This window comes from Ursus maritimus, unplaced genomic scaffold, assembly GCF_017311325.1.
Source record: "Ursus maritimus isolate PB19 unplaced genomic scaffold, ASM1731132v1 scaffold_16, whole genome shotgun sequence".
Taxonomy (NCBI): Eukaryota; Metazoa; Chordata; class Mammalia; order Carnivora; family Ursidae; genus Ursus; species Ursus maritimus.
Window position 1 is genome coordinate 19657439 of NW_024424008.1, and position 20789 is coordinate 19678227.

Here is a 20789-nt window from a genome sequence, read left to right on the forward strand (position 1 = left end):
TGTCACTATATTCTGTTATCCAAATTTTATTTAGTGCTTTATACTAGCCTTTTGTTGTTAAAGTGCAACCAATTTCTCTGGAATTAACTTGTTCCAATTCTGTGCAGACCACTCTCTGGTCCCAAGACTATTTAAAGGCTCAATTCTCCTGACATTAATTATGAGAATTCTACTTAGAATGACAAATAAATGTGACTTTTCTCTAACATGTAAACCAACAGAAAGGTCTTCTAATGGCTTTTAAATTTTAAGATAAATAATTGGCTGCACTTTATACTAGGAACCTTCTGTCTAGTCTTTAGGGATACTTCCAGATACACAATTCTGTAGTTAATAAAGGCAGTAATACTCCATAGATGAAAATGTCATGTCCAGATCTTAACTAAAGTGAAAAGAGACTTGGACATATTAAGTAACACTCTGAGAATGAATGTATATAATTGGATTTCTCACACAGCAGACGAGTGTAGACACCTGCATATGTACATATATGTGTGTAGGTAACCCACTCCCATCAATTTTAATACTTTCCACAAGCTACTCAAATTCTACCTTCATGGCCTGCCATCCAAATCTTCTGGTAGAAATATTTTTTCACATCTCTTTCCCTTATGGTATGTGCAGTTTCGCCAGACCCGTGTGAAGACAGGGGAACATTGATGGGATTGCTTTTCACAAGTGTGGGAACGAAAATCCTTCCCAATGAAAACATCTGTCTCTGTTCGAGTCATGCCCAGTTATCCCCCAAAAGAAATGTTCTGATTAACTTTTTTTTTAAGTCTTAAGATAGCAGTTTGTGTAGCAGATCTAATTAAGAAGTTTATGTAACAGATCTGCAGGGTTTTTTCCTTCTTCGACTGGGTTCTTTGAGCTCAGTTTGAGTGTTACTAGCTTTCGCTATGCAACGGCCAAGTGCTTCCCGGGCTGAAAATTATCAGCTTTTGTGGGATACTATTGCTTCCTTAAAACAATGTGAACAAGCTATGCAACATGCATTCATTCCGGTAAGGAAAATTTCCTTTTATTCTCCTAAAGATTTTTTTTTTCTTTTTCTTTTTCTTTTTCCTTTTATAACTGTAGATACATGGCATGTAATACATGTATTTAAAGACGTGGTATCTTCTCTGTAGCTCTTGTTTGGGATAAATATATCTCTGTCTTTCTCGGTATGAAGTCTGAATTTTTAATATGGCCAGACATTGATCAATGAGAAAGAGTAAACAGTGGTGCAAGCCAACTCATCCCCCATTTAGAAAGTAGTTTCTAAATGTAACATGTACTAAAGAAAGGGAACATGATTGATGTTTCTCATATTAATATTTGATACAACTTACAGTACATATTTCTTGGCTGATTCCCCCACAACTCCTTAGAATGGCTTGAATATCTTTTGCAGTAGGTATGATACATAAATCAAGAATCCAAAAGTTAGTTCTTATTTTGGCTGCTTATCCAAGTAAAATCCACCATAAAATCTTTCTTGAAAAGCGTGACTATTCCTTTAGTAAAGCAATGATGCACTATTTAGAAATTTGTAAATATAGCTGGTAGAAATATATGGATATATAAAATGAATTAATAAATCCGTGTCATTGTGTTATATATTGCAGAAATAATGTTTGTGCTTATAATTATTTAACCAGAGGAACTAGGCTAGCTACATCAGACAGGCTGAGATGAGGTAAATGGGACTTGGAAAAAGAGTTTTGAAATATTTAATTCTTCTGTTTTGAAGGATTAAGAGTAGAGGAATTAAGAAATAAGGAGCACTCTCAACAATTAGTCTGCTAAAATTTATTTGGAATCTCTCAAGAAAAACATTATTTCTGACATAGAAACTCAAGAGACATACCTCTATCTGTAGTAGGACTAAATCTTCTTTGAAATTCAAGTTATTTTCAACTGACCCAAGTTAGGTGCGATTATATTTTTTTCTGTAACTTGAAAATCACCTAAGTGTTTCAAAGGCTGTGCTGCATCTAAAGTTCTTCTCATGGAGTACTATTTTCTAGTTGGATCTCTGTAAATTGATCTTGATTGTTAAAGACATAAAACATAATTTTTGCAAGGAATTTAAAAACTAATGGTGAAAAGCTCTCTAAATCAGATTAAGTTATAATGATTCTACATTGAACTGGAATCTGATGTGTATAGTTTGCTTCTCCTGTCTTTATTAAACTGTTCTTCCTTGGCTTCATCAAGGAGAGTATGATACTCTTTGTGAAGCTAATATCACCTTATTGTGGAGCTTTCTCTAGCCAAGCAATTATTTTCTCCCTTTTAGGTTGCTTGCATGCACCTCCAATTTATCACCTAACATATTTTATTAAAGTGTTTTCTTCTCTCTTATATTGTAATTTCTTAGAGTGAAAGAGAAAAGGAAAGTAAGTTGAAGGAAGAAACTAACACTTATGTGTTTGTTTTCTTATTTTCCTGTCTTGAACTCCCTAAATAGAGGATGCATCTATCCTCAGGGTCTAGCACAGTGCCTAGCATAACAAGGGTGCTTGGTGAGCACTTGAGAAATGAAATCAAATAACAAATCTCCAAATCTAGCATTTCCAGTTAATACATAGCAGTTTTCGTCAACAGCTTTGTCTATACTGACCTCATAAAATTATTTCTATGATGTATTAAGCATATTGAGGAAATGACAAAGAGTATTGATTTAATCAATTACCTCCTTTAAAATAAAACTGGTTTCTCTTTTAAAAAAAATACTGGAAATGAATAATGTGTGGGAAATGTAAACATATATTATGTAGCTCTCTTAGGAAACCTGACCTGAAAACTTCACAAACAGGTAAATGCTGTTCATGCATCTCCTGTAAGTGTGTACTTCTAGCACATCATTACAATGCAGAGCTACCTACATGGTCTGGACCATGTCTTGCACACACAGTGAGCTATAGAACACAAAGAGTTTTTCAGTCAGTGCACTTCAGGGAACTAATAATAAACCTGACATAAAATCTCAAGTCAGAATACAATCAACCCTAGAGAATCTTCCCATACAGCCTGAAGTTTATCTTGGCGAAAGGAAACTTAAAGCAGCTGATACCTGGAGAATGTAATTGTCCCAAACAGTCTACACAAACAGGGAAGCCCATCCATGAAGTCTTTCAATGCTCCAGTATTTGATTTCATATAACAGATCATGCCTTGTAATGATGAGGCAGACATCAAATCTGGAATCTCAAGCAGATTCATCTACTCAACCCAAAATCCCTGAGTATAGAACAGAAACTCAGAATTTCCCATATCTTTAGCTTAAGTGCCAGCCAATGTAAGTTGTGAATATTTATTAGATGGATGAAGGATAAAAAGCTCTCTCTTGAGTCCTGTAAATTGGTTCCATCATTGGAACCAATGTGTGTAAGCACATCTTTCTAGACATTTAGTATCTTTGGAGTCCAGGCAAATCAAAGGTTTTGCTATTTTATTATTGAAGTGAATGGATATGCTTGTAAAAACAGTCCCATAATTAGTCAGTCTTTTCATAGAGATTGACCTGTATTTCTGTTCACTATTAGTTCATTCATTCACTTCACTCATCTTTTACTGAGCTCCTGCTATATTCCAGGCATAGTCCAAACACAGGAGAAGGACCTGAAGGACACTTTAACTTTTATGACACCATCACTTTAGAAGAGACACTTCATTACACCTTGCCCAAGTGGCACCCCACTGTTTCTTGCTGCAATGAACAAAGTTGATTTTCCTTATGATGGTAGTCATCATGTTTTAATTTTGTCTAATGTGAATGTCATGCAGCTTGCTGAGCATTGGGAGAGATACCGAGATGAATCAGTTAGGAGAACCCTGATGAAACCTACACAGAATTCTGCTCATGAGGAATTTTTTCAAATGGATACACAGATGACTCTAACACTAGATACTAAGTGTTGAGTGCCCTAAGTACCAATGAATTACCATAAGAATTCAGGAAAAGGGCGAGTTTCACAGAAGGGTATCAGCTAGGTTTTAAAGGTTAAATAGAATATTGGAATGCAGTGACGATAGAGGAAGAAGACCTTTAAGTGGAGGGAAGAGAAAGGCACTTCTAATTGTGTAAGTGTGGTCCATTTTTCCATCTGCTTATTCATTCAACCAATATTTATTAACGTTTTATGTATCCGAAAATTGTGTAATATGACTGAGCATGTAGCAATAAATAGGACAAGCTTAAACCTGTCCCAAGGGCATTTACATTTTAGGAGTGGGGACAAACATTAAATAAACAATTATATGTGTATCTGTATTGCACACTTTGATGCTATCCTATGAGAGTTGTTCATAGCATTTCTCAGAGTTGCAATTCAGTATTACACATATGCATACCCAGATACACATCTATTGTCATAATAGTATAGCAACTGTAGATATTTTGCAAAGCCTCTGCAAACAAGACAAATGGAATAAAATATTCTTTCCCAAGCATTTTGTAGTCCTAAACTACGTGCTAATTTCCCTAGCAAACAATTAGTACATCCTGTCTGACACATCCTGGGCTTGGTACTTGTAGTATAAAAGTGACAGTATTTATTGAGTACCTCTTTTATGTTGTCTACTGTTCTAAGCACTCAAGACATTATTTCACCCAATTCTGTCAACAGTTCTCTGATGTGGGCACTATCCTCTCCATTTTACAAAGTTTACAGAGGATCACATAACTTGTAAATGGAAAGACCGGACCTTGAAACTAGTTATGTGACTCCAGAACTCATTTCTTAATGGGTTCACTAGACTAAGGAAAAAACCACTAAGACTAAACCAGTTGCAACACAGTGTGGTAGGAGCAGCACTCAAGGAATGCACAAGCCACAGTAGATGCAGGAAGGTGGGAGTGATTGATCTGCCTAGATTGGAGGTGAAAGATGATGAAGGAAAATTGAAAAGAGAAGTCTTGAGATGGTTTTAAAGCAAGTGAAGGAGATAAGAAAGGATGAAAGAGTAGGTAGAAAGGCCCTGAGGCATAGAAAAGCAGTGTGGAATGAGGACTAGTTATCAACTTTCCCCGATTCCTGATCTTCCTCTTTGAGCACCAGGCAAGAAGGTCAGTGACAGCATGGATAAGGGTTGGGTCATTCATGTAAGGTCAGGAATCCTGCAGGTCAGTCACAGGAGAATCACAGCATAATTCAGGCTCAGACTAAGGCACTGGAGCCTTTGAAGATAATCTCCAGTGGAAAAAAGAGATGACTTTCAGACACCTGGCTTCATTACCCTTACTACATATGGCCTGGCCTACAGCTTAACACCTGTCTGTGCCTGGAAGTGAGGGCATATGCTTAGAGAAACAGAGATAGCTTATGTATAGATATGAAAGATATGTAGAAAGAGAAAATTAGATGAGAAACCACATGGTACCTAAGAAAGATACTGAAAGAGATGAGCCTGACAGGAACAGCAAGAGAATGGCAGAGGCGACTGTGGCCTCCTGGGTCCCTCAGAATCCCCGGTCCTTAATTCCTGTTCATCAGGTGGTTAACCTTTCATACCTCCTGCCCTTTCAACCTGATAGTTCAGATTTTGCTTAAGCTACTATAAGTGGCTTTCTGTTCTCTGCAACCAGAGAACCTTCATAAAGACGGGCCAGTTAGTGTCTAGTGGTTCAGGGACAGGAACTAGCCCTACAAGAAAGAACAGAACTAGAGCCGGAGAGAAGGCAAGCAAATCAGCTGAGTACACCGAGCTTGAAAGGTGAGGTTCCATCTTTTAAGATTTAACTCACATCACCTTCCCTAAGACTTCTGTGCCTTCTCCCTTGTTATTTCAACTGTTATAACACTCCCTGAAAAAAATAAGACTAGAGAATGTGCTCATGCACTGCTTTAATCTATTCTTTCTTATTAGTCATTACAATACCAACATGAAGGCCCCAATATTATCATCTCCGTTTTAGATCAGGGGGTCAGGTACCTTGTTTAATATCATACAGGTGTTAAGACCAGGAGAGAACCTGGGCCTTCTCAGCCTAATCCTACCTGCGTTTCTTTTTCAGACCCACCATGGGACTTTGCCTTTATTTCTCTTGTGATACTGCTCAGCTTTGTATTATAAAAATTTGAGGGATTTCTCTTATTTTTACATGACACCTTAAACTCCTTACAGAGCAAAACCATGTGCTTCTTCTACCTACTTTCTGTAGTTCCAAGTATAATGCCTTAAATATGATGTTTGCTAAATAAATCTGCATGGGCTGATTAATACTTAAAATGTGAGAACTTACGGAGCAATGGGATGATAATGAGGGAATAATCCTTCTTGTCTGGAATACCTCCTTAAAGCCTGTCTCCTCAGCCCCAGTATCACTTCCAGAGATCCTGCCTCTGGTCCCTGGATATTGACTTTGAGCCATTGTAAGCTTAGGTCGGCTCTAAATAGGATTTTGCTCAACGATGAGTTGCAGTCCTAGTTCATGGTGTTCCAAGTGTGTTTTGTCCTTTCTGGATTCTAAATATTACTTGACTCATCATCCTCAATCATGTTAGATTCATTTCTCTGTTTCATTCCTCTTAGCCTCACTTCGCACTTCTGTCTAGTAATACCCCAGTTTTTAGTCTATTTCCTCCTGAAGAATATGAACAAGGCTATTAATGGAATTCCTATTAGTAAAGGAACAAAGATGACACTTAATCTATAGAGATATTCAACCTAAGGGGGGGGGGAAATAACTACATCAGAAGCGACCTGAATAATTGCAACAGCCTGGGACTGCATGAACATTTGCAGATTTCTGTTAAAATGGAATGAGATTGTCACTTTTGTTTTTTAACAAAGAGCAAGAACTTGCTATCTTTTTTATCTTCCTCTCTTGTGCAGTTCACATTTTCTTTGCTGGTCTTGTGATTCCTGTGCATAGGCATCTCGAGTCCATGAAAAATTAATGCCAGGTGCAGGATGTCTTCTTTTTGTCCCATTGTTGCTCCTTGTACAATGTTTATGTTGCCACATCACAATGGGTATCAGTAGTACAGATATACGTTACTGTACAACATTGTAAAGCCCATTCTCTGTCACTCCCACTTTCCCCACCCACTCCAATAATTGCAAAAATAGGACCCAAAACAGTTTGGTTACAGAATAGAAAAATAGGCAGTTGTTCAGAGCTAATAATATCAGTCCTCCTCCAAGTAGCTAAACAAAATTAAAGCCACATGTATCAAATCCTTAAAAACTTTAATGAGCAAATACTAGATATGTTGTACTTCTTTAAGCTTCATTTAGATATTTCTATTTAGCAGGGAGATGCTTAACAACAATGGAGTTTCTGATTTTTATCTTGAAAACAGACTGCTTTTGTTATTGCTGCTATTGAGATCCCCACTACACAGCTACTACTATCTTCCTTATATTGCTCTATCTCGTTACAATTTTCAAAACAGCTTAAATTACATTGTTTCTCTTTATAATCTAGCAAGGTAGGCAAGGCAGGTTTTAATATTTCCATATTATTTATAAGAGAATTGAAGTTGAAAGAGTTGAAGTGGCTGGAATCAGAAGTAGTTAAGGAAGAAGACATAACCTAGTAGAAATAGAAGCTCAGGGGCGCCTGGGTGACTCAGCCGTTAAGCGTCTGCCTTCGGCTGGGGTCATGATGCCAGGGTCCTGAGATCGAGCTCCTCATCGGGCTCCCTGCTTGGTGGGAAGCCCGCTTCTTCCTCTCCCACTCCCCTCGCTTGTGTTCCCTCTCGCTGTCTGTCTCTGTCAATAAATAAATAAAATCTTTAAAAAAAAAAAAGAAATAGCAGCTCAGTCAGTCCAGTGTACTTTTGTTCAAAATCAGAATTTTAGCTACTTTGAAATATCTGGGTCTGAGTTCTTAACTTTCCTGGACCTCAGCTGCATTCTCTATAAAATTAGGTTTTATACAGATCTTTCGAGGGTTGACTGTGGTTTAAATGAGATAATGTGAGTTAAACCCTTAGCACAATGTCTAACCAAAGAAAGTGCCCAAGAAGGGCTGCCATTATTACTGTTGCTAATTTTTAATGTTATCCCAATGCATCCTTTTACAAAATGCATAAGGCTTCTATATATGATCCTATTTGCTTCTCAAAGAAGCACGTTAGGTTGATAAATAATTTATATCTCCATTTATACATAAACAGAAAATGTGACAGTTTAAACAAGGCTAAAATCATAATATAGGTGAGGGAAAAGTTCTTAAACCTCAGTGAGATGACCCAAATCCTAAACTATTTTTATTACTATTTTTATGATATTCAAAATTAGGTTAATATTAAAATCAGGAATTACCAATGCTTATTTATAGCTGTATGTAAACTTAGAAATAATTTAGAGAGTCAAGTGACCTGACCAAGTTCTACAGTGACACAACCAGCCCTAGACACCTTATCTGCTGACTACAAGTGCAAGACTAGGAGGTGCTCATCCTATAACATAAAAACATATTATGCAAATGTTTTTGTTGAGTTAGAATGGGCAAAGAGGGGTCATAAAATATAAGGTTGCAAACATATTCATAAGGAAGTTATCATCACTTTTCCAGTTAGTTAAAGACATCTTTTATAAAACAAATGAAGGTTCCAGTATGTCTGGGATTACAGTTTCAATGAACAAAGTGGTCTGAGAGTAAAGAGGAGAGTCAGCCTGAGAACTATTTTGATTTCCACTTGTGGCAGAGTCCCCACGTACCATAAAATAACCTTCTCCATGCCTACTTTCTCTTCCTTTTACTCTTCTCTCTTACTCTTTCCCTTTCTTTCCTCTAGCCCACATCAACAGATAATACTCTTCCATCTTTACTCTGAAACACAAAACTGCAGCTTATCCTGAGCCCAGAAGGAGGTTAATTGGCAAGCAGAACCCTTGCTTTGCAGAATAACTGGGGGTAAGGGAGCCATCGGAAAGCTGAGAAACCAAGACTTACATAGACATTGCCACTCTGGGAAGCTAGGGCAGCTGTCGGGCTAGGAACTGGTTGGCATTTTGGACCTAGAGATTTGTAGGCTCTTCACTGTGGAACAAAGAGTTCATTGCCTAGTCAATGACAATATACAAACACATCTGCAGAATATATTCTTTGGCATTAGCAAATGCTAGCAGTAGTTAGCCAGCTTCTATTTTTCTAGGCTCCATTCACTTCTTTTCTTTTTCAATCTATTTTTTCAGTTTTTCCCCAATGAAAATAATTCCAAATATAATATTAATTTTGAAGACAGAATGGCTAAAGGGAGATTGATAGACTTATAGATATTATCAGAATTTAAAATAAGGGAAATGGAACTAAAATGTTCTCTACTTCGTTCCTTCTGCAACCCAGCCCAAGTGCCATGTTTCAGAGTCAGGTATTGAAATACCTTGGTAAAACAGTAAACCAAACTCATTTCTCCTCTTTGTCTCTCTCCCTAACATTTCCACACACACACACACACACACACGCGCACACACACACACACACACACACACATATCTAAATATGAAATATTTTAAGACTTTCTCTATGGTTTAGCCTATTATGTTTTTAAACTTTGACTGTATGATCTAATATTGAATTGTGGTTGATGGGGGAAAAATGAAAGCAGGGATTGGATGTTAGCAAACTCTTCCTTTTAGAGATAAGTCTTATAGAAAATGGAGAAAAGCAAGAATAGAAGAAAGAGCTTGGTGATACTTCTTCATTTCACTTCAAATATTTTTGAGTTTTTAATATGGGAGGGAATTCTTTGCCACTAATTGCATTGTCATAAGGCCAGAAAATTAACTGATTCACAAGAAAAACAAACTGCAGACTATAAACATAGAGCTAGATGATCATAAATGCATTAGGAGGTATCTTGTCTAAGATATTCAGAACCTTATCCTTTAGCCAAAATCATTAGAAGCCACTTTGTATCATTGATCTTTTTCCAATTTGATTTTTGTCTTATTTAACCATGGCTTTCTTAACGTCATATCTTCTAACTTTCTGTATCTGAATGATAAAAGCAGAGATCATCATTATCCAGAAAGAAGATTTGTATAGCATCTCTGCTTTCTTTCTAGTATTTCCCAGCAAAGCAAAATTTATGATAAGTGAAATCAAATTCTTAATGAGACATAGACTCTTAGAGGTCATCCATTTCACTCTCTACTCAAATATAGAAATGAGTAGGGAGGCTCAGTGAATTGCTTTCTCACTCTGAGTTACTGACCTTGTTGGGTCTAAAGCTTCAATCTCCTGATTCCCAGTCCAGCCATCTTTATTCCAGTGACATAATCCCTCAACTGGATTGTGGTTACTTCCAGGGAGGTAAAGTGACTAACTTTTGATAGTCATGCAAGAACTTACCTGAGATGTTAGGTTGACTCCATTACAAATAACTTAAAACATTCTTTATTTAAAAAAATAGATAGTTATGAAGTAAAATATTAAAACTATGTGAACTTTTTAAGGTAAAACATGAGACTTCAAATGAATGTTTAGTTTTTGGGTGAATCTTTTGATAGAGGTCTTCATATTCATCTGAAAAATTGAGCAAGTTCTTAAGATGCCATTTTGCTTTATTCATGATCTTTGAATCTTTAACTTTTCATTAAACCTCATGTTTCCTTCTGCCTTTCCAACTTCTAAAATGTACCGCTGGATGTAAGTTAGACATGGAGCAATTCCAGTGCCGCCTTCCTTGCTGTACACAGGGTGGTGTTACAACAAACATATGGATTTGGAGTCATGAAGAGTGACCTTTTTGGAAAACTAGACAGCCTCATACAAAAGAATGAGATGGGACCACTCTCTTATATTGAACACAAAAATAAATTCAAAATGGATTAAAGACCTATAAAACCATATGAAACCATATAAAACCTATGAAACCATAAAAATCTTAGAACACAGGTGTTAACTCCTTTGACATCAGCCATAGCAACTTCTTTCTAGATGTATCTCCAGAGGCAAGGGAGACAAAAGCAGAAATAAACTACAGGGACTACATCAAAATAAAAAGCTGTGCAGCCAAGGAAATAACAAAATTAAAAGGCAACTTACTAGATGGGAGAAGATGTTTGCAAATGACGTATCCTATAAAGGGTTCGTACCCAAAATGTGTAAAGAACTGATACAACTCAACACCCCCCAAAACAAATAATCCAGTTAAAAAATGGGCAGAAGACATGAACAGACATTTCTCCAAAGAAAAAATTCAGATGGCCAATATTCACATGACAAGATGCTCATCATCATTATCATCAGGGATATACCAATTAAAACTACAATGAGATACCACTTCACACTTTTCAGAATGGCTAAAATCAGAAACACAAGAAACAACATGTGTCAATGAGAATGTGGAGAAAGGGGAACACTCATGCACTGTTGGTGAGAATGTAAACTGTTGCAGCCACTGTGGAAGATAGTATGGGGGTTCCTCAAAAAATGAAAAATAGAACTACCTTATGATCCAGCAATTTCCCTACTGGGTATTTACCCAAAGAATACAAGAGCACTAATTCAAAGGGATACATGCACCCTTATGTTTATAGCAGCATTATTTACAATAGCCAAGATGTGGAAGTGGACTAAGTATCCATCCATTGATAAATGGATAAAGAAGATGTGATATATATATATCACATATATGTATGTATATATGTGTGTAATATAAAATATATGCATAATATTATTCAGCTGTAAAAAAGAATGACATTTGCAATGACATGGATGGAGCTAGAGAGTATAATTTTAAACAAATAAGTCAGAGAAAGACAAATACAATATGATTTCACTCATATGTGGAATTTAAGAAACAAAACAATCAGGGGCGCCTGGGTGGTACAGCGGTTAAGCATCTGCCTTCGGCTCAGGGTGTGATCCCAGCGTTATGGGATCGAGCCCCACATCAGGCTCCTCTGCTATGAGCCTGCTTCTTCCTCTCCCACTCCCCCTGCTTGTGTTCCCTCTCTCACTGGCTGTCTCTATCTCTGTTGAATAAATAAATAAAATCTTAAAAAAAAAAAAGAAACAAAACAATCAAAGGGGGGGAATAAGAGAGAGAGGGAGAGAGAAAGCAAGAAACAAAGTCTTAATTATAGAGAACAACCTGATGGTTACCAGAGTGGAGGGGGTGAGGGATGGGTTAGATAGGTGTTGGGGATTAAGGAGTGCACTTGTGATGATGAGCACAGGGTGATGTATGGAATTGCTGAACCACTATATTGTATATCCAAAACTAATATATTTTTTAAATTTTTAAAAAAAGAAGAGTGAGCCTTGGCTCCACTAGTTATTAGTCTAATGACCTTGGATAAGTTGCATTACAGGTCTGTGCCTCACTTTTGCTATCTGTATAATAAGCATAATGATAGCATGTAATTCATAAGCTTGTAATGAGGAGTAGAAAAGATGATTATAAATGACCAATATATGATAGGCATAGAAGAGTCTTTCTGCTTGTAACTGTCCTTAATTTACATGTCATGCTTCAGACTTGCATTGTCTGCATTGCATGACAAGTTCCAGATGCTCCCACCCACAGCATCAGATGTGCAAGAGTAGTCATCAGGGGGCAGTGGGCAGTTACCCCTTTCTACCCATTTCACCTAACCTGTTGCCTCATGGGTTTCTCATGAGTCCTATCTCTTATCTCTGTGGCTCTGGTTTCAAAAGTCTAAAAACCCATTAACAAACACCTTTGAGTATATTGTATGTCAAGCAGTGGTGGGAGTGTTGGTTGGGGGAGGCTGGTTAAGAGTCCCACCCTCAAAACAATTACAGTTTCAGCAAGAAGATAGAAATATCACACATGAATTGGTTAGCCATTAACATGTATAAGAACAAAAAGAAACATCCATTAAGAATGTCAGAACTTGGGGTGCCGGGGTGGTTCAGTCGTTAAGAGTCTGCCTTCGGCTCAGGGCGTGATCCCGGTGTTCTGGGATCGAGCCCCACATCAGGCTCCTCTGCTGGAAGCCTGCTTCTTCCTCTCCCACTCCCCCTGCTTGTGTTCCCTCTCTCACTGGCTGTCACTATCTCTGTCAAATAAATAAAAAATCTTTTAAAAAAAGAATGTCAGAACTTAGTGCTTTCACATAATTTCTTTCCTGTAACATTTATAGTTCATTGTGAACGGAAGTAATACAACCAATGCATGCTTTGAAATTTGGAGAGCAGGACTGATGGATAGATTGAGCGCTGCAGTCAGGATTGAGGAAACTTTCATGGAGCATCTAGGGCTTTAGATTGTCCTTGAAGGATGGATAGAATTTGGTTAAGTAGATAAGAAAGGGGATCATGACTGATTCATGATATAAGAGAAGGAAGAAATGGAAACAGTATATTATGACAGATATGAGCAAGGTATGTTCTTGGAGTAGTAAGAATCTTGGCTTAATGGAAAGAAAGGACTGGGAAGGGAGTAAATAGTATCCATTTATTGATTCTACTGTGTGCAAGACTTTGATCCATGTACTACAGAAAAAACTACCCTACCTTAGTCTAATGAACCGGTTGACAGCTTGCTTAGAATTCTGGTACCTAAGTGTGGAAAATACAACTGTGCTACTGAGATTATAGCTCTTTGGTGGCTTAGCAAAAAGAAGCAGATGGTATCCACATGGATCTTTCCAGGAATAGCAGCACATGGAGTGAATCGGTGAATTAAGTATGTATAGTTATATGGCATGGGGCACATTGACTAATCCACATTTGAGATTTGAGCTAATGACTCCATTTTTTGCGCAATCGCCAGAGAACATTTGCATAAATAAAGCAGTTAGGTTTGTAAATGCTCAGTGTGAATCAGTGGAATTTGTGGCAGAAATGGATAAAAGCAAGGGATTCAGAGTCAAAGGACCTGGGTTTGAATCCCAGCTTTGCTCTTTTCTAGCTGTCTCATGTTAGGAAATTCACAGAATCATTCGATGCCTCAGTTTACTTATCTATAAACACAGGAATATTCCACCAGACCCTCTGGGTTCTATAAGGAGTAAACAAGAAAACACAGGTAAAAAGTTTATCATACTTGCATGGCACACAATGGGTATTTGCTAAGTCAATGTTAGTTCCCTCTTTCTCTGGGAAATTAAGTGATCTAATGTATATAATCATGCTCTATAAATTATAAAGCATGGTATTAGCTGTTAGTATAATGCAATTATCAATTTGAGTTTCAGTGGTAATCTGAAGTTTTGGTGAGTCATTTATTTTTGCCTTTCATACTAGGTGCAGAGAGGTATGTGTCAGGGGATCTGGGTGGAAGCCCGAAGAGTCCTCATATCTAGTAGTTCAAGCAACTTTTATCTCTTATTCTAAGTGAAATTAATTCTAGAGAAAACATAAAGAAAGATCTCTGTGGTTCCAGGTCTCCACTTTCTGTTCCTCACTCTGCAGGCTCCCCCATCGAAAGATAGAGGTACTTAACTCAGCCTACCTGAGGTCTTAAGGATATCATCTATTTTCTGCACAGTATTACACTACCTTGTATGTTAAGGGAGGATCAAGAAGCCATGTTAACACTTCAATCCAAAGGGATAAAAGATTAATGGTGGGTTTTCAAGGATCAGTGAGGGAAGTCGCGTTAACTAACATAGACTTCTGGAGACATCAAATCCAAGCAAATGTTTTGCAGTTATTTAAGAATTACCCACATAGGAACCAGACTTCCAGGTTTGGCTCCTGGCCTTGCTATCAACAGCTGAATGACCTTGGGCACATTGGTTAACATCTCTGTGCCTGTTTTCTGTAGAGTGAAGATAATATTATTTTTATAATTAAGAGTGTTCAGGCAGGCAGAGTTGAATTGAATTCAAGCCAAACATGAATCTGCCATTTTTTCCCAATTTTTTTAAAGATTTATTTATCTATTTCAGAGAGAGAGAGAGCAAGCCTGTGGGGGGAGGGGCCGGCGGGAGAGGGGAAGCAGACTGCCTGCTAAGCATAAGCCAGATGTGGGGATCCATCCCGGGACTGGGAGATCACGACGTGAGCCAAAACCAAGAATCTGACATTCAAACTACTGAGCCACCCAGGCACCCCTTTTTTTCCCAATGTTCTGAGCTAGGCTGATGGTAAGCTGGGTAGGTAGCTATTTGTGCATTTTGTTAAGTGTTAGGCAGAGCGGCCAAGGTCTTTGCTTCCTCCAGAGTTGTTCCCTTGAGACATCCTGCACAGTCATTAACCTGCAAACAATTCACTGTTCAATCACCCACCCTCCTGTTATTACCTCACTGTCCTCGCTTGTGTACATGTGGGAGGGCAGGGGCTATGTCACTACAGGGTATGGGCAGAACAGGGTACAGACCGGAACCACTTGGTACTACTATTGGTGATGACTCAGAGCCCAACTGGATCAAACTGCATGCACCTGGTTGGTCTTGTAGAGAGAGAATATAAAAAGGAGAAGAAAATCCAGGAAAGCAAAAAATAACCACAGTAATAAATAATATAAACTTACATCTGTGGAGTACCTCTCGTTTCACTTCACATGCATTATTTCTCCAGCTAACTTCTTGGGAAATAGGTTAACTGAAAAATAGTGTTGTCCCATTTTTTAAGTGGGGGTTTGAAAGAGATTAAGGGACTTAGAAACCCTCTGAGAATTGGGGAATTGAATCTGAGTCAGTACAGTGAGAAATTTCTCTTCAGACAGTGAAAGAGGAGCTAGCAACTTGCAGGACAGAAAATAACTGCATTTCTACCTGTAGCCTGGAGAAAAATCAGCAGAGGGAGTCGGGAGATGGTGGTGGTTGTCAGCATGCGATCTGGGGCTAGAAAGACTTGGGCTTGAAACCTGGTTGTAATCCTCTTAGATGTGTGAGCTTAGGCAAGTACAGGAAAATGCACTCCTCCCTCCCTTACTTTTTTTTTCTTTTCTTCCGTCCTTCCAAATGGAAACAATAATGTTTTCCTTAAAACATTTTGAGAAGTAAATGCACTGATGCATCTTAAGTGTTTACCACAGCCTCTGGAACACAATAGTCATTTAATAAATGCTTCACAGTTTATTCTTGTTCTTCTTGTTGTTGTTATCCTGTCTTCAGTTTTGATACTAAATAATTGTGAGATTTGGGGCACGCCACTTCCTTTTTGTTGCCATTTTCATATTTATAAAGTAAAAGTGTAGAATTAGAGGATCCTTAAGGTCTCAGCTTTAAAGTTTTATAATTCTAGAGTGGATTTGTTTCTTTTATTTCTTTCTCACACAGCCATCAATATGTCTTTAATCAGTTATTTACCAATATTTTTTCTTTGGAATTTACTTGAAAAAATCCTGACTGAGTCAACCAGGCTATGCCTGTGCCATTAACCTTCTCCTAAGCCATGCTTTCTGCAGGCCTGTTCACATGATATACCAGGGCCCAGCACCCGGGCCAGAGTGAGGAGGGTAGGGCTCTGGCACCAGCGAGGAGCCACGTGGATATATCTAACTTTGCTTAGAGCTGGCCTCTGACTTGTTAGTGAGCAAAGTTAGAATCCAAAAAGCTCTGGTAAAATCCAGTTCCATTCTGAGAGGCAGTAGAGTATAATATCAGAAGTATGGATTTGGAGTTAGACAGTCTAGGTTTGAAGATGGTCTGTTTACCATATGTATGACTTTGGGAAAATTACTTAACCTCTGCTTCCTCACTTGTGAGCTGAGAATAATGGTACCTGACTCACTGGGTTATGTGAAGATTAAATAAGTTAATTGATATAAATAAGTGCTATATAGATGCTCGACATTATTATCCATCCCAGTGCTAATATACAGAAGATCCAGGTATGGCTGGGTCAGGGTACTATGAGATTTCAGATAGTGAGGATGCTCAGGGACAATTGCAGACTCCTGGTAAATCCTTCAAGTAGGAGTAGAACCCTGCCAACGCCTAAGGATGTAGAGCTCCAGCTCAGCAGATTATGGGAAAGGAGAGGGAAGAAAGGGTTTCATTTCTAGCAGAGAACTAGAGGCAGGAAATTGAAGTGGAAATCTCCCTCACCCCACCCACATTGCATTTTTTACTTCTGGAATGGGCCAACATAGTGGAGGATTAGGGGGAAAACCTGAAAAAAAAAGTTACCCTGAGTTCAATCCTTAGCATACCAATTCAGTACTTAATGTTAGATATCTCATTTCATACCTGATGTGGGTAGTAACCCCAATATTCTACTTCCCTGGTTAGAATTAGGACATGGTCTGATTGGGGCTCAGTCTGATGTGTGAATTGTGTGTGTGAATTGTGAGGCCAGGCTATTAATAACCTTGTAGCAGATGACTTAAGCCAGCTAATATTTACCTTGAAGTTTGGGGATCTTTAGCTGTCTCAGTGAAATCACATGCACATACAAATGGACTCATTTAAAAACTTACAGTGGGGGGCGCCTGGGTGGCTCAGTCGTTAAGCATCTGCCTTCGGCTCAGGGCGTGATCCCGACGTTCTGGGATCGAGCCCCACGTCAGGCTCTTCCGCTGAGAGCCTGCTTCTTCCTCTCCCACTCCCCCTGCTTGTGTTCCCTCTCTCGCTGGCTGTCTCTATCTCTGTCAAATAAATAAATAAAATCTTAAAAAATAAATAAAAACTTACAGTGACTTCCATTTTGTTTCAAGTTGTCATGCCACATGTATATGAAAGTCATTTATAGGACCTGTGTTACTTCTTGCCCACTCAGGAGTCTTGTCTTTTAAGGCTGAGAAGATAAACCAGAGATACTGTGCCTCAAAAGCCGCTAACATGTTATTCTTGCCTTATTTTACCTCCTACTTGATTTGGCTTGACAACCGCTTGCCTTCAACTTGCATGTTCCAGGCCATTTGAAATCCCTGCACAGTTCCTAACCCCAGCCTTGCTACTGTTCAGTTCCTGCTGTGTTTAGGTCCCTTGACTGTGTGGGTTTCTCTCCTTTTCCACTTTCCTTCTTAAAAGTTTAGATATAGGCCCCGATTCAATCTTGTGACCTTCTCACTGGTTAGCCTACACTTGTCAGATGTAAGCTTCCCAGAGTGTGCTCTTTGGCTGACTGGCTGTTGTATCTTCCCTGCCTATACCTTGCTTGAGGGGGCTTCCTGACCATAGCTGACCTGGTAAACACTTGCCCATATATATCAGAAGTATTTCTCAAATCTAGCACTTAACAAATATCAGGAGGCAAACATATCAGTCAGAATCAATGAACCCCTTTGAAAATTTGCATTCATTATGTCAGATTCTTTTTTAGTTACATTTTCTTGGTGGCAAGCAGCAGTTTATCTCTTACTAGCATAAACAAAGTTGTTAATGTAATTTAAAGGTATTTGGGTTTCCCATGGAACTCAAAGAGAGGAAGGGAGCTGGAATTCAGGAATAACTTGATATAACAACTTAAATTTTTCAGTTTTCTCTCTATTTGCTTCTGGCTTCTCTACAGTTAGCTTTATACTTCCCTCTTGCTATGAACTAGCTTTCTGCACGTAGAAGAGAATGTAATATAAAATGCAAACCATTTATATCTCATAGTTTGGGCCACCTAAGAGAGATTGATTTTCTTAAACCTTTATAGTTTCAAAAATCCTTGACTAGATTTGCATAAAGACAAGTCTTGAAACTTCTGATTAAAAGATTTTTTCATATTTGTTAAAAATCTCTTTCCAGTTAATGAAAATAAGCACACTGATGCTGGCATCTGCTAAGTTACCGTTGGATTTAAGGCTTCATTTAAATAGAATACCCAATATGGAAGGAGATTGTGTGTACAGCAGGGCACTATGCACTGTGGAGATAAAGCTTAGAAGGAACCATCAAATAACTAGGGAATTGCTTTTAAGAAACTGAAACCAAACTTGATCAAACTGGCATGGATTCACATGATTTCAAAAGTGAGAAAAGAAACAGAAGCCAGGATGAGCCAAGGGGAGATCTGAAATTAACAACTGGTGAGGAGAGCACACTCATGGGCCATACTTAGAATTCGACTGCACTTTGTCACCAATTGGGATTTTTATTCTCTGCTGATATGTGCCATTGAGTACCTTAAAGATTCCAAGAAGCTTCTGTGAAAATAGTCTGGGGAGGACTGTGAGGGTCCTGGAGCAGAGCAATGAGAGATCTGATCTTCAGAGGGCTGATGTAGCAGCACAGTGGGATACAAAACAGCCAACCATGATATCTCCTTGGTGGTCATGCCAGAGATTTGCCAATGTCAGATGTATGTGCTGTATCTGTGGATTCACACATTCCATACATTCTGTTTTTTCATGCATTTTTAGTGACTTTAAAAATTATAGGCATTAATGGGGGCTTCTGGATCTTTCTAGCACCAAAAAGGAGCAATGAGCTTTCTATATAGCATAGATTGTACTTCACAACCTCTATATTCTGCAGTTATGAAATAATCATTTCGTAAAAGCTGGACAGTTAAGCAACAGGGATTGGTTAAGGAAAGAAAGTGACAGTGGATATTGGGAAAGCAGTCACAGTCTTGTTGGTAACAAAGGAGATTTTGGATTATCCTAGAAATGCTCTCCAAAACTTACAAAGAAGTATGGCTTTGTAGCTACATTTAGTCAATAATTCATAAGTATTTATTGAGCTCCTTTGGTGTACCGAAGTGCTGTGAAGAATTCTAGGAAGTATACAATCTTTGTCGTTTTTTAAACATAGAGTCTGATTAGAAGAACCGAATTTACATATATGAAATGGAAAATAGCAACACAAACAGATGAAAACTATAAATGGCATCATATAGAAAAGGGGTTTTTGTACAGAATTTATTCTTAGACCACATTAATGTAATCTATAAGAGGAAAAAAAAAGTAAGATGGGTTGAATCAAATTGATGCATATTTATTGATCAAACTATACTAGATAATAAGGGAAAATATAAGTGTTGCGTGTGATGCTTGGAAAACTTTCAGTCTGGTCAAGGAGACAAGGCACAAATGTTTTGGGTCATCCTGGGAATCAATTAGAAAACACAGAAGAGAGGAAGTCAAAACTAAAACACGGACTAGGATGACAACATCCGTAACCATTCAGGCATCACCAGATAGCTTTCAATGTCTGATATGCAAGACCTTAAGGCATCTCTTGCATCCAGAGTGGTCTTTGGTTTGCCTGCATCTCATATGCTGCTCTAACTAGAGATTTTCAATCACTGCAGGACTCATGCAATGAGCCACCTAGATACTGAGATCATGGAGTAGCTTAGTGTGGAAAAAAATGGATTTCGAGGTCAGAAAGGCCAGTGTTAAATCTAAGCTCTCATTTTCCTTGAACCTCCATTTTCTCATCCATAATGTGGGGATAGTGATAATGATGCTTCATCAATACGGTTTTGTGGAAGTTAAATGAGGATATATGTGCATGTTCTTATACATGGGCAAGTAATATGTATTTAATAAATGGTATTTCACATGGTCTAATCTTTAGTTTTCTTTAGTGCAATTGAAGCGACTAATATAGCATTGAAAACTCTGGGGTATAAACAGTTCACAAATCATTCAGTAAAATATTCTTTTTTTTTAAGATTTTTTTTATTTATTTATTCGACAGAGATAGAGACAGCCAGCGAGAGAGGGAACACAAGCAGGGGGAGTGGGAGAGGAAGAAGCAGGCTCATAGTGGAAGAGCCTGATGTGGGGCTCAATCCCACAATGCCGGGATCACGCCCTGAGCCGAAGGCAGACGCTTAACCACTGTGCCACCCAGGCACCCCATCAGTAAAATATTCTTAACAGTGGTCCATCTTTAGGGACACTAATAATAATGTTTAACATTGATTCTGAAATTTAAGTTTACAAAACATGTGAAATATATCACCTCATTTATTCTTCAAACAACTCTTTCAGAAGGTGATTATGTCTATTCCCATTCTACAGAGAAGGAAACTAAAGCAA

The 20789-nt window shown here is 38.2% G+C and overlaps 1 protein-coding gene across 9 annotated transcripts in view; it reads left to right on the plus strand.

Annotated features, from left to right (window-relative positions):
• The window catches only part of DLG2 (discs large MAGUK scaffold protein 2), a 1159208-nt gene that overhangs the window by 455716 nt on the left and 682703 nt on the right, over positions 1–20789 (plus strand). For 3 of the 9 annotated variants that reach the window (XM_040630958.1, XM_040630960.1, XM_008704380.2), the window contains exon 1: positions 687–1004. The exons of the other annotated variants lie outside the window; for them this stretch is intronic. In XM_040630958.1, coding sequence (XP_040486892.1) covers positions 900–1004 — 105 coding nt within the window. In that variant the 5' untranslated portion in view covers positions 687–899. Of the gene's footprint in view, positions 1–686; positions 1005–20789 lie in introns of those variants that run through there. 9 annotated transcript variants of the gene reach the window in all.